The 13,997-nt window shown below is 49.1% G+C and overlaps 2 protein-coding genes across 2 annotated transcripts; one reads left to right on the plus strand and one right to left on the minus strand.

Moving 5' to 3' along the window:
• Positions 1–362: 362 nt before the first annotated feature.
• LOC123061676 (protein SULFUR DEFICIENCY-INDUCED 2) lies at positions 363–2,411 on the plus strand. Its single transcript, XM_044484878.1, has 4 exons — positions 363–641; positions 1,165–1,377; positions 1,475–1,630; positions 1,752–2,411. The coding sequence occupies exons 1-4, from the start codon at positions 510–512 to the stop codon at positions 2,130–2,132; spliced, it is 882 nt and encodes a 293-aa protein (XP_044340813.1). The 5' UTR covers positions 363–509; the 3' UTR covers positions 2,133–2,411.
• Positions 2,412–10,319: 7,908 nt separating this feature from the next.
• Positions 10,320–12,259, minus strand: LOC123169632 (uncharacterized). Its single transcript, XM_044587534.1, has 3 exons — positions 11,516–12,259; positions 10,832–11,138; positions 10,320–10,661 (listed from the first exon to the last, which is right to left on the minus strand). Exons 1-3 carry the CDS (start codon positions 12,098–12,100, stop codon positions 10,642–10,644), a joined length of 912 nt encoding a protein of 303 aa, XP_044443469.1. The 5' UTR covers positions 12,101–12,259; the 3' UTR covers positions 10,320–10,641.
• Between the last annotated feature and the right edge of the window lie 1,738 nt (positions 12,260–13,997).

Consider the following 13,997-nt stretch of genomic DNA (forward strand, 5'->3'; position numbering starts at 1 on the left):
TCAGGGTTCGATTTATCTTTCGTCTACAAGTTTAACGTATGTTTTGGAATTTTTTCTTTTTTAATTAAAGGAATACTCTTAGTTGTCTCGGAAAAGAAAAGGGAATACCAGTACATCGCACATGCGTCTAGAAGATGCGGCCAATCGGGACGGAGTTGAGCTCGTTAAACGCCCATCAAACAGGCTTCGAGCCGCCCGTCACACCCGGTGCTCGCCCGAGGCGCCGCGAGCACGTCACTGCGGAAGCGGACGCGTGGTGCCCACCCGACCGCCGGATGGGGGCCAGGTCGCCATCCAGCCCCCGCCCTCGAACCCGGACGCCTTCCCGTCCAGATCCACTCCGCCCGCCTCGTCATCCCCCGCGGCCCCCTCTTCCCTCCCTTCCCACCCTCCAGATCCCGCAACCCGCGAAACAAACCACCAGCCGGCAAGCAATCCGCGCGCGCCCATTGTTCTCCTCTCCCTCTCCCTCTCCCCCCCAGCCTCGGTTCCGGATCAGCTTCGACGGCATGGCCGCACCTCCACCCTCCAAGAGGAGAGGCGGCGGCGGTGGCGGGGGTGTGGAGAGGAAGGATCTGTTCCACGTCGTCCACAAGGTGCCCGCCGGCGACAGCCCCTACGTCCGGGCCAAGCACCTCCAGGTTGGTTAATCATTCGCAGCTCCCTTCCTGCCCATGCAAATTCTGCCTCTCTCTAGTGGATTTATTGTGGTTAAAACGGAAACTGGAATATACTATACTGTATGCAGTAGCCTTGATTGTGCACCGGTTGCCCAATCATGATAACGGCCAGCATGAAAGCAGATCACAGTATTATTCCCTACTTTTCCGTCGGCTCCGGGCGATTCTTGACTTCTTGCTCTCGCCGTCAAATCTTCTTTGCTCCTCTTGGCCGAAAGAAACCATTGCTCGCCGAATCGGTCACTGTGCTAAGGTTACTTCTCCGTGTTGCCACAAATGGGCAGTGGTCCATCGCGCGGAGTCGACCTGCGTGCTTACTGAATGATTATGTTCTAATCACATCGAATTAAGTTCAGTTACACCATAATTCATGATTAGGAGTAGTTGAACGAGAGAAAAAATCCCTTTCCTCAAAAAAAGAGAGAATATTTTTCCCTGCAAACGTTAAGTTGCTGACTTGGGTGAAACGGCTTGGATTGATCAGCTCGTGGAGAAGGACGCGGAGGCGTCGATCGTGTGGTTCTGGAAGGCGATCAACTCCGGGGACAGGGTGGACAGCGCGCTCAAGGACATGGCCGTGGTGATGAAGCAGCAGGACCGCGCCGAGGAGGCCATAGAGGCCATCAGATCCTTCAGGCACCTCTGCTCCAGGCAGGCCCAGGAGTCCCTCGACAACCTGCTCATCGACCTCTACAAGGTGCGTCTAACTTGCACGTCTCACAGGAAAAATCTGCTCAAGGATCGATCCGGCCGTGCATCTATTCTAACCTGATATGTCTCATTTTGATCTTCAGAAATGCGGAAAAGTCGACGAGCAGATAGAGCTGCTGAAACAGAAGCTCAAGATGATATGCCTCGGCGAGGCCTTCAACGGGAAGATCACCAAGACGGCCCGCTCCCACGGCAAGAAGTTCCAGGTCTCGATCCAGCAGGAGATGTCACGCATTCTGGTACGGGTTACTGCTCCCATGTTACTCTTACTGATTGCTAATTAGGCATGTCTTGGTCTGTCACTGCAGCAATATTCAGTTATACTCAGGTTACTGAAACTTTTGATGTGCAATTTCACAGGGTAACCTTGGCTGGGCTTACATGCAGCAGAACAACTATGAAGCCGCAGAATTGGTGTATCGGAAGGCCCAGACTATCGTACCTGATGCCAACAGGGCGTGCAACCTCGGGCTGTGCTTGATCAAGCAGGGCAGGCATCAGGAGGCAGTGCAAGTACTCGAGGATGTGGATGACGACAAGGCGGTTGCCCGAGCTGAGCAGCTCCTCAGTGAGCTCGGTCCGACTACACATGTTTCATCGCCCTTTGATATTGGCTTGAGTTTCACTGAAGAGATCATGGAGAGACTAGACCTTGTGATGAATGAGTGGACACCGTTCAGGTCGAGGCGGCTGCCTGTATTCGAGGAGTTAGATGCATTCAGGGACCAGATGGCTTGTTGATTCGTTACTTCGCCAGTTTTTAATCTTTTAACGTGCATTTGCGTGTGGTAAATAGAAGTTGATGTGCATGTATGTAGGAGGTTATGTAGGAGGTTTTGTGGATGTTACAGGTGTGAATGAGAGATTTGATAGATTGTAGATATCATAAGCAGCTAGGGTTGATGCAAAGCGTTCCCTTGCGGAATAATGTGGTTTCAGTTTTGAATGCAGCTGGTCTTTGCCCAGAGATATGCTTAATTTGACCTCCTTGCGATGTGAAATCGTCGTGTGGATTACTCACTTGCTTTAATTGCAAAAACTGAAATGATTCCTTTTCCTTTTGCTAAAAGCCAACACTGAGTATAACATATTGCATACCAAGTAAAATTTCATCCATGCAGGAGCCAGCTTGAGCGAACACCGCCAAAGTCAAGAACTTGAGAGCAAGTAAAAGAGACAGCTGGTGCTGAATACAGATAAGAGAGCACTATATACACTCACAAAATAGACATGTGCTGGATTACTGATAAGAGATCCCAATATTTGTTGGATTGTTGAATCCAAGAGTTTGGTTCGTTATTGTATACATCCTTTAAGTGATAATCTCACTATGTGTACAAAGCACCTAAGAACACCAAATAAAAGATGTGAATTCTGCAATGCTCTTTGACCTACAGTATGGATTTCAACGCCAGGGACTTGCCAGGCTAGCTCTTTTTGAAACCAAGCGCCTGCAACTTCAATTCCCAACCCTTCCTATTCCCGGCCGACTTCTCTTGATACTGAAATACTCCTCTTTCCCCCTCATATGTTACATCCAGTTTCATGCTCATGGCTCGCCCTCTTTCTCCCTCATTGTTCTTGTGTGGTTTAATGTGGTGTGCAAGCCATGCTCGCTGTTTTGGTTGTTGCTTCATGCTCATGGCTCATCCTCTTTCTTCCCCATTTTTTCTTGTGTGGCTTAATGAGGTGTGGTAGTCGTGCTCGATGTGTTGGTTATTACTTATACACTTTTCACGTACATGAAGAAGACACAAGTTTGCGAACTGTGTTTTATGGACGTGTTGTTATTGGACTTTAATGCTCCTAGCTTCTCCAACTTTATCATGTCAGATGTGCAAAGTACGGACTCGGCTTTAATTTTAAATATCTTCACCGGTCGGTAATTTAAGTTGCCAACACATCTCGCTCTAAGCCAACTCCTTTGAAACCGAATTTTGTGAAATAGTCTAAGGCTTTTTGTGAAGAAAGTGAACACCTTTACTTTTTTTGCCCCAAACATTCTCTCTACGTCACCAAATACCAAATACCAAAAAGGTGAAATGCTTAATAATAACATAATGAAATGTTTTCCTTTGGAAAAGATCTAGCTAATATGTTTCACAAAATTCATATTATACAACCTCGCTCTAATATCACCAACACTGCAAGAAGCTGCTTTAATATTAGTTTCGTTGCTGAATCCGAGAGTTTGATAACAATCTTCATGTGACGACAATCTCTCTGTGTAGAATGGGTGCCAAATACCAAAAATGAACTTGTCAATGCTATTTGGCCTACAATATGAAGTCCAAAGGTGGGCACCAAATTAGCTAGATCTTTTCCTATTGGGGCTGGCTATATGTAAGTTGCCTGAAAATTTATTTTGGGTAATTTGATTTGTTGGGCCATTAGATCAAGATACAACTATCATCCTTCTTTCTTCTTCCTTCAGCTTTCTTCCTCCTCCAACCATCCCTTCTCTCACAAAATTGACTTACCCAAATTTTCTGAATGACCATCTTGAATTTTTTTCCATCTACCATTTTTATTTAAGCAAACTACATACCACTTTCCATAATGACAGAACAAAAAAGGTAGGATCCATCTTAGGTTTCTGAATTTTCACAGGATAACGAAGTATGTTCACGTACACGGTTCTAACTAATATATAACACAAGATGCATATCGCCACACCAAACTCAAGTTTTCACTGTCTTTTCATACCATTGACGCATGTAATCAAAGAGCTAGACGCATTATTGGTAAGGTAGGTTTGACGCAAAGCATTCCCTTGAGAATTTATGTTTGAGCTAACTACATAATAGATTGTTGATATGATAAGCTAGGGTTGATGCAAAGTGGCCCATCGAGGAATATTCTGGTTTCGATTAGGAATGCATATGTTCTTTTCCTAAGATACGTCTAATTTGACTTCCTATAGATGGAAACTTCCATGTGGATTATTCACTTACTTTAATTGTAAAAGGTGAAATGCTTAATAATAACATAATGAAATGTTTATTTTGCTAAATGATCCAACACTAAGTATAACTATTGCATATACCAACCAAAATTCCATCCATACCAAAGCCAATTTCAAACATACTAGCATTGGTATGCACCACCAACGTCGAAAACTTGAGAGCAAGTAACAGAGGCATGTGGTGCTGAATCACAGAAGTATATACACAACAAATATCACCAACACCGCAAGAAGGCGTTCCAAAATTTGTTGGGTTCTTGACATCCAATAGATTTATTACTGGATATGGAGATCATATTGCAACAACAATCATACTACGTGTAGAAAGCCCGAGTAATCCAAAAGGTGAATTGCCAATGGTACTTAGCTTGCATTATGGATTCCAACACCACAATAATCTGGTTCTTTTTTAATCCATGTGTTGCCAACTTCAATTCCCAGCGCTTCCTATTCCTAGTTGGCTTCTCTCAATACCGGAACATTGGTACCATTTAGCTTCATTCACATGGTTTTCCCTCTCCACACCCCCCCCCACACACACATGCATTGTTCTTGTGCCACTAGTGTCGTGTGCTAGGCGTGCTCCGTGTTTTGGTTATTAATTATACACCTTCATGTACATGAAGAAGCCACAAGTTTGAGAACGATGTTTTATGGTTGTATCATTATTTGGACCTAGTGCTCATGATTAAAGTATATCATGTCCTATGTTGGTGGGTAAGTACTGACTCGAGTTTAATTTAAAATATCTTCACTCATCTATAATTTTTATTCCCTACACATCCTACTCCGAGCCACCCTCTTTCGAACCAATTGTTTATGAAATGGCCTGCAACTTTTTTTCTATAAAATGAATACCTTTACTTTCTTAGCTCCAAATGTTCTCTCTATGTGTTAATAAAATGTGAGGTGGAATACCATTTATGTTTATATTTTGATTGTTCAAGAATGTGGCCCCTGATTTAACATGTGCCAAAAGAAATCCATTTAGACAGTGAAGCCAAGCCCACAAACTAAAGCCTCGAGGTTTGACACCCACTTGTGGGAGACATGCTCAAGATTAATAATAATGGTCCTTACTAGAGTCGAATGGATCGAGGGGATGGTGCCTCTAGTGACGTAGTTGGAGCGGGGTTAGCAAGACACCCAAAATACATGCATGTATTCAATCGTTGTCTATAGCACAAGCTTGGAGGATGACTTAGGTTCATATCAAGACTAGCATTCAGTTGTTGTTGCAGGTGACTAAGGGAAGCTATGATGATATGATGCCTTTACATGGTGTGGTTGGGAGGCCTGGTAGATTATAGATATCACAAGGTGGGGCTAATACAAAGAGTCTTCTTTAGGAATAATGTGGTTTCTGGTTTGAGTGCACTTGTTCGTTGCTCGACATGTGTTAGTTTGACTTTCTCATGATGTGAATTTCCAATGGATTATTCACTTGCTTTAATCACAAAACTTGATGTGTTTTTCCCAAAAACTCAATAGGGAGTATAACATATAGAACAACTAAAGTAAATAACTTGAAGCCAAGAAACGTAGGCACGTGATGTTGAGTCACTGTTAGGAAAGCAATATATATAAATAACAAATCACCACCAGTACAAGATGACAATATAATATTAGTTTGAAATCCAAGAGTTTGATTGATAAGGATCTTCATGTGGCGTCAATCTCTCTATTCTCTATGTGTAGAATGGATGCCGAGTACCAAAAAATAAATATGAAATGCTATTTGGCCTACACTATGGATACTAACCCTGGGGACTCGAGTAGCTAGCCATCCCTCCCACTCCATGCCGCCACCCGAGGGGTCCGTCATTCCAGGTGTGCGGCCTCCGATGAAGGTGGCGGTGAGGCTTGGCTGCCATGCCCCGTCGCAAGGAGCTCCGGATGCCGGGGCAGCAGCCCCGAGTGGAGATGGCAACACGGATCTCGCCGGTGGATGGCGCCAGGGGATCTAGCCATTCCTTCCATCCGTGTGGGCGGCAGAGGTCCTCCGTGGTTGTGAGATGTTTCGGTGGCTCCGCCAGATATGGATACTGGCCCCCTCCCCTTGCTACGGCCCACCCGCCAGATCTAGTCGTTGGGCATGGGTTGGCGGGAGACTAGAACGGGGGAAACCCTTGGTATACTTCGTGTCAACCTTGATGGTGTCGGCGCTCCTGCACTAGTTCCCTCTTGAGGGCACGCCGAGCTTCCGATCGGCACCCCTCTTCTTCGATCCCCCCCCCCCCCGCGCGGGCTCCCAGGTGAAAGCCTTGGCCTTTTGGGTTGGACAACGGCGGCGTTCCAACAACATGTTCCTGTTTGGAGGTGTCGTCCTAGGGATGGCGCAGTTGCGGTTGTGGTGTTTGGTGATCGGTGGCGGTGGTGGTGTGCTACTCTCTAGGTCGCTGGTGGTGTGGGAGGCGAGTTGGCTGGTCCGCAATCCTTCAGTGGCTCCTGTCCGACGGTTGTTGGCCGGTGTTCAAAGTCCTCGTATAGTGACATGGCATGGACGAAGGGGAGACCGCGTTCTCCTCTCCAACATTGGCCCCTTTGGGTCGACGCAGTGCCAGGTTTCTCTCCATGTGGTTCAGCCTCTCCCGTCTGCGTGCGCTAGCGTCTCTAGCTAGTTGGCCTCTGCTCTGCCGCTCTAGCTGCTTTTGGCGCTCTGGCGGCTTAACTATGGTTTCTTAGTGTACGTGATGGCGTTTGTTGCTTTGCTTCTTGTAGCCGCTTCTTGTAGCTCCTGGTCTCGAGCGTGATCTGCCTGTGATCTTTCAGTTTTTGGTCAAGTTTTGGCCTTTGTAATCAGCTCATTTGTATCCTAGCAGCTTGATGGCTTCATTAATTTGATGAACTCTATGCCTTTTCTCTAAAAAAATTATTCTTGTGTTGTTTACTGTGGTGTGTTACCCATGCTCGATCTTTTCGTTGTTGCTTATGTACATATGTGAAGAAGTCGCGAGTTTGCGAAAGTTGTTTTATAGACATACAACTATTTGGACTTTAGTGCTCCAAGCTTTCCCGGTTGTATATTGCTAGTATGTTCGTAGGTAAGCATAAGTGATCTTGTGAGCACGAGCTCACATGCACCTTTAGTAGTAGTAGTAAGATATAAAAAACTAAGAAAATTCAACAAAGACATATGTGTGTTTCACATGCGTGCAAATTTGCGCAATGAAATAATATTCATGGAGGCCTGGGCAAAAATAACAAAACTGATGCTCTGAAATGCTTTTGAAAACAGTCTTTTTGGAACATCGGGGTTCATCGCGAAAATTTGCACACATGTAAAACACACATCAATATTTGTTGTAAAAAATATCAGATTAAAAAAATGTTTTCCCACATTTTACTGTTACAAAGGGTTCATGTGAGCTCGTGCTCACAAACTCCATGTTCGGTGGGTAAGCTATTGTATCAACTTCATGTCATAATATTATCTCATCTTTGTAATTATAGTTTCCAAACAAATCTCACTCCAAGTTAAGATCTTTAGAAACCATTTTATTCTATTCGCTCTGAAAATTCTCTATCCATGTTAATGAAATTCTAGTTCATGATTCTACATGTGCCAGAAGGAAATCAACGAACTATTGGATTGGGAAGCCCTCCAGGTTTGGTAGCCATCTGTTGGGAGACACGACTCAAGATAATTAACGATGCTTCCAACCTAGAGTCTGGCTGGTCGCGGCGGGGGGGGGGGGGGGGGATCTGTCACTCGAGATGCTGGTGGAGTGGGGGGAGGGGTCATCCTAACAAAATAAATTGACAAACGCAAAAAATGTTGCTTTTGTGACCAAGGAAAACAATTCATCATTGTTACCTTTGTTGTAGCCTTCAATTTGCCTCCACCTACTAGTAACAAATTTGTTCTGGAACTAGTTGGCTAGTACTCACCACAAATTAAGGAACATATCCAGGTCAGGGTGTGTGTGTCTTATTTTGGGAAATTTTGAAATTGTCGGAGCAATTGTGTTTTTAACGGAGCAACTTTTTCAAACCTTTTGTAGGTTATTTCAGGACTAAACACATGGATCCGAGGATTGTTTCCATCTACCATTTATGTTCAGGCCAACTCCATGTCATTCTCTAGAACTACCGAACAAAAGGGTAAGACCCCATCCTAGTTGTCTGAATTTTTACAGTCGAAACAAGTTTGTTCTTGTACACACAGTACCAATGAATATACACCGCGAAATGCATATCGCCACACCGAACTGAAGTTCTCTCCATCTTTTCCTATAGCAGATGTCGGGCCACATCCATCCTAATCAATGTCGCCTGCCACTGCAAAGAAAGAAGAACAAAAAAGTAACTAAAATTGCTTCACAGGTTTCAGTAACATGCACTGAAGAACCAAATGTTCAGAATGTTCAAAACTTCAGAACAAATGTTCAGAAGCTGAACAGAGAAGAAAAGAAGCAGAGAAGAACAAAAAAACAAGTTAGCACTAGAAACACCAAGAAGAAGCATGATGAACATGAAAGAATCATGAAAGAAATGGCACTTACCCTATCTATATCATTAGTGCCACTTGGGTTCAACTTGTCAACCGCCTTAAGTGCGGCCGCCCACCTTTGACAATCTCGGTTGATTGTCGACCACAGGGAGCATAGAGATCTTCCAAAGCGGTCAATTCCACTTTTGTTGTGTACATCAAAGTGTTCCTTCATCCGGAGCCAATATGCATCTCTACTTTGATCCTCTTCAACGGAGGGATCCCTCGACACTAGCAACTAGGTATTGCATAGCAAGATGTCTTCATCCATGGTGTAGTTGCCCCCTCTTCCTTTTGGTGCATCGACGATGCCCTCACCATCCTCGTCCACCTCAAACTCATGATCATCGAAATGCATCTCATTGGTTTGAGACCAATGAGAATTGTTGGAGCCAACACCCATAGTTGACATATATGCTTCATCATTGAAACTACAAAGTATATACAAGGAAGCAAATGAGCTATCCATATGTATGCATTCAAACAACAACAACAACAACAACAACAAGTTGGCGAAATTTTACCTTGTGGGCATTTCATCGAACACCTTGTGCGCGTCGGCCGCCGGCTCATCAAGTGAGCTCGCCGACACTTTGGTCGCCGCCGCGTCCGTCGCACGCCCTGCAAGCTTCTTCCTCGACGGCCTAGAGGAGCCGTCCGCCACCTTGTTCTTCTTCGCCGACACCTTGCCCTTCTTCGCTCGCTCCGCATTTGGGAGCTTCGAGAGGGGGGCACATGGCTTCATGGCAGGCGTCGGCGCGACGCCACCCGCCGCCGAGGTCTTCCACGGTGGAATGAAGAGGACGCACGCGATGCCGGTGCTTGGAGGAGGACCGGCGGAGGAGAAGCCAAAGCTTCCCGCGCTAGGGTTCGCGGCGGCGGCGGTGGAGGGGTCGCGGGAAGGGGTGAGGGGGTGCCGGCGCGTCCGTCCATCGGGCCAATTCGCCAACAGCGGCGCGGGCGGGCGAAAGTGGCGCGGAGGAGAGGGTGCGGCGCGAGCGCTCGAGTGTGCGGCGCGTGGAAGCGGGCGCACCAAATAAGCGGCGCACAATGGTGTTTCGGACCGCGCGTTGAACTCTTTATGCCGTGCGCGCGGCTATTGCGCCTCTGCTGGAGCTTGCTGAGCGGTTGCGCGCGTGCTAAAAACCAAAAATTTCCAGCGGCGCTTATATAGCACGGCTGTTGGAGATGCTCTAAAGCATTGCCTCGAGGGATATCATAGTTTGATGTGTGAATACAACCGTTATTCACTTAAGATATGTTTTATGTTACTTGTTCAGGATGTGGAATTTGCAAGTAGATTATTTATTGAATTTATCACAAAAATCGGAATGCTTTTAGCCAAAAACCAACACAATGTATAAATAGAACAACTAAAATTCTAACCATACCAGAGCCAGCGTGAGCCACATCAGCATTGGATATGCACTGTCAATGTAGATAACAAGAAATCAGCCAACACACACACATGTTCCGCAGGAAGACGCTCCAATATTAGATGGATTGCTGAAAATTGAAGAGATTGATCATCGAAGATTTCAACATCGACCTTCCCTAAAAAAAGGTATACTTGACCTTTTTGTAATTCTGCCAATTCCATGTCATTTTCTAGAACTAGAGAACAAAACAGAAAAGGGTAAGAGACCCCATCCTAGGTGTCTGAATTTTCACAGTAGAAACAAGTATGTTCTTGTACACCGTACCAATGAATATACACCGCAAAATGCATATCGCCACACCGAACTGAAGTTCTCTCCGTCTTTTCCTACAGTCGATGCCGGGCCACGTCCATCCTAAACAACACCATCTGCCACTGCAAACAAAGAAGAACGAAAACGTAACTAAAATTGCTTCACAGGTTTCAGTTATACGCACTGAAGAACAAAATGTTCATAATGTTCAGAAGTTCAGAACAAAATGTTCAGAAGCTGAACCAGAGCAGGAAACAGAGAACAAAAGAAGCAGAGAGACCCCATTGTTTACCTGCAGGAGGGGACGCCGGGACGAGGACGAACTCCATCTGGCTGTTGCCGGGAGGGAGGTCCAGGACGACGGGGAACAGCCCCGGGCCGCTCCTGCGGCAGACGACGAAGTCCTGGCGCCGGGTCTCCTCCTCCAGCCTGCGGTGCAGCGCCGCCAGGCTCTGCTCCTTGAACGAGAAGTACTTCCACGTCCCCTCGTCGAACTCGTCCACGCCGCCGTCGTCCCTGGCGGTGTTGTAGAAGATCAGCCGCGGCGCCGGCGTCGACAGGGGCTCCTCCTCGACCGTAGCAAGTGAACTGGTCATGTCCTGCGCAATCACGAGCAAAATCGACGAATCAAAGAAACTCTCTTCTTCCCCCAAGAAGAATTCAGGACGAAGCGTTCAAGAAAGTAGGAATAGCAGGCACAATCGGCTTCAAAATACGCATGAATCCACCGTGAAAACTCAGAAAGATTATTCTTTCTTGAATCAAAGAAAGTCTCTTCTTCCCCCGAGAAGAATTCAGGAAGAAGCGTTCAAGAAAGTAGGAATCGGCTTGCAGATACGCCTGGATCCACCGTGGCAACTCAAGAAGGTGATTCTTTCTTGAAGGAATCAACAAATTTGTTTCGGATTGCGCAAGAACAGGAGAAAGGAAGCAAGCAATAAGATATGATCGATCGGGCTTCTGTTCGTTGGAGTACCTTGGAGGAGCGCACCCTGGCGAGGACGCTGGACGCCGTGTCCGACTCCGATGTGGCCGCCTCCAAGCGGGCGTCGCACGAGTGGGCGCGGCAGGGCCGCGGCGGCGACGGCAGCAGCAGCAGCGCCGCCTCCGCGGCCGGGACGACCTCGACGACCCAGGAGCTCTCCTCCGGGTCGGCGTCCAGGTCGACGGTGACGGAGTTGTCCTGCGGCGTCCGCCCGAACCTGGCGCGGAGGAGGCGGCCGTAGGGCCCGGACAGCGCGAGGTGCTCGCCCTCGCGCAGCGGCGACCAGAGGAAGGCGTTGTCGTTGGGGCAGGACGGCGAGCCCTGGACGACCCCGCAGCAGGCCCGGGTGCCGCGGCCGCGGCCGAGGACGTCGGCGGGGAGCTCGGTGGCGCCGAGGTAGAGGCCCCGGTGGCCCTGGAGGCGGACGTAGTCGTCGCCGGCGAGCTCCACGGCCCAGACCGTGCCGCGGGAGTTGCGGCGGTGGCCGTGGGAGACGGCCACGCCGTCGAGCGCGCAGAGGTACGTGCCCAGGTGGCTCCTCAGCCGCACGGACCGCGCGTCCTTGAAGAGCTCCATCGCCGCGCGCGGCCGAGGGTGGGGATCAGGAATCAAGAACGGGGCGGCGTTTCTTGGTTTGGGCTTCGGGGGCGAAGGGGGAGGAGGTTCGCTTGGGCGGGAGGCGGAATTTCGGTTGGAGGTTTGTATGTTTTGGTCGAGCGCAGCAACGGCCGTTGCTTTTAGCAGATCCTGTATCTATCCGTCCCCTAATTTTGCGGGATCATGTAAAGAGGTGGTTTTCGGTACAACCTCTCCTAATTTTCAGTGCGGGACCCTGTAAAGAGGTGGTCTTCGGTACAACCTGTCGGTGTACTAGAGTAGGGGTACCCTAATACCCCGAACTTGTGCACGGGCGGTCGCAGCATCCCGCGGCAAGGCTTGCCGGGTAACCGCCAAGACCCTTCGTGGTTCCCTTGAAGACCATTCAAGAACAAAGTACTCAAACCAAGGCCCTGGCAAGAGGAGCTTGCTGGGAAGGCCAACCCAGGCCCCGACAAGAGGATCTTGCCGGGAAGAGACAAGACCCCGGCAAGAGGAGCTTGCCGGGAAGGCCACTCAAGGCATACCAAGAAAGCTTGCCGCGACGCGCCCTGCGTCCCGGCAAGGCCCGATGAGCAACAAGCTCCCAAACACGACAAGACGACGACCGCGGCAAGGGAAACCCCCACTTCGTGCCCACGCTCCAGCACACCTGCTAACGTGTCGCTCTAGGACTCTTCCAAGCACACGTGGCAGGAGGCCGCGCAGCTAGGGGTGCGCGGTGGCAAGCGGAGATGAAGAGAAGGCCATCGTGGCAAACGATGGCGCTCCTAACGGTCACTTTTTGCACTGTTTAGGCAACCCAGACGGGCATTCAATGACCTTGTCCCCTGCCGTCAGAGTTAGGTAGGGTGCACTGTGTCCACAGTAGCGGTAGCTGCACCTACCGCATCCTTTTCCATTTTTACCCTTCTAGTCTACGTTGCCACCTGTCGGTGACCCCTTGAAAGTATAAAAGGAGGCCCAAGCGCAACGTAGAAGGGGTTCGGCTCATTCGAAACATCAGGAACACTCTCACGCTCGGTCCGGCAGCGTCCATCGCTCCTGAGCAAGAATTCAATACACACAAACAAGCAGCAGTAGGGTTTTACGCATCCGTGCGGCCCGAAGCTGGGTAAAACTGCTCGCGTGTACTGCCTCGATCCGCTCTTTGTGCGGCCTCCGCCCCCCTCCGAACCGAAAGGGGCCCGGTCCCCATAGGTGTCCGTGGATCAGTTTCCCCGACATCTTTGGCGCGCCAGGTAGGGGGCGTCGAGATTGCGCGAACCCGATCCGGCGTGCACGCGAGCTAAATCTTCATCGTCTTCATCGACATGCCACCGAAGAAGAAGGATTCAGAGGCAGCTGTTCCGTCTGCGTCGCTTTCACCGCCTCCGGAGCAAACGGGTGGTGGAGTGGACGCCAGCGGAAGAATGGGCGTCGACGAGGGAGTCCTCAGTGCGGCTAAGTCCAAGGACAAGGCGGCACAGACCTCGGCGTCCATGCGCGCACCGCGCCCCTCTTAGGAGGCGCGGGACCAGCAGCGTCATGGCGTTCGCAGCGCCATACGTCCGCTGGGCCAAGATCAAGCTGGTAGTTCTCGTGGCGCTCAAGACCAACATGCACGTCAACATGCTGGCTCGAGCGAAGTACGGTCGTCTGGACGGGGCACTGCTCCTTCTAACGTGGTTAGGAGTCCGAGCACGCCCCACTCCTCGCACCGTTCACCTCCGCCGCCCACCACTCCAGCGGAAGCCTTGGCGCGAGCTCAACTGCTCCTAGACTATCCTCCGACGGCGGACAAGACCGACGAATGGAGGGCCACTATCCAGAGCCTCATCGGCTTCGCCAACGGCGACACTGCGCGGCAACCAAGCACCTCGCTGCCGCGGCAGGA

This window comes from Triticum aestivum, chromosome 1A, assembly GCF_018294505.1.
Source record: "Triticum aestivum cultivar Chinese Spring chromosome 1A, IWGSC CS RefSeq v2.1, whole genome shotgun sequence".
NCBI lineage: Eukaryota > Viridiplantae > Streptophyta > Magnoliopsida > Poales > Poaceae > Triticum > Triticum aestivum.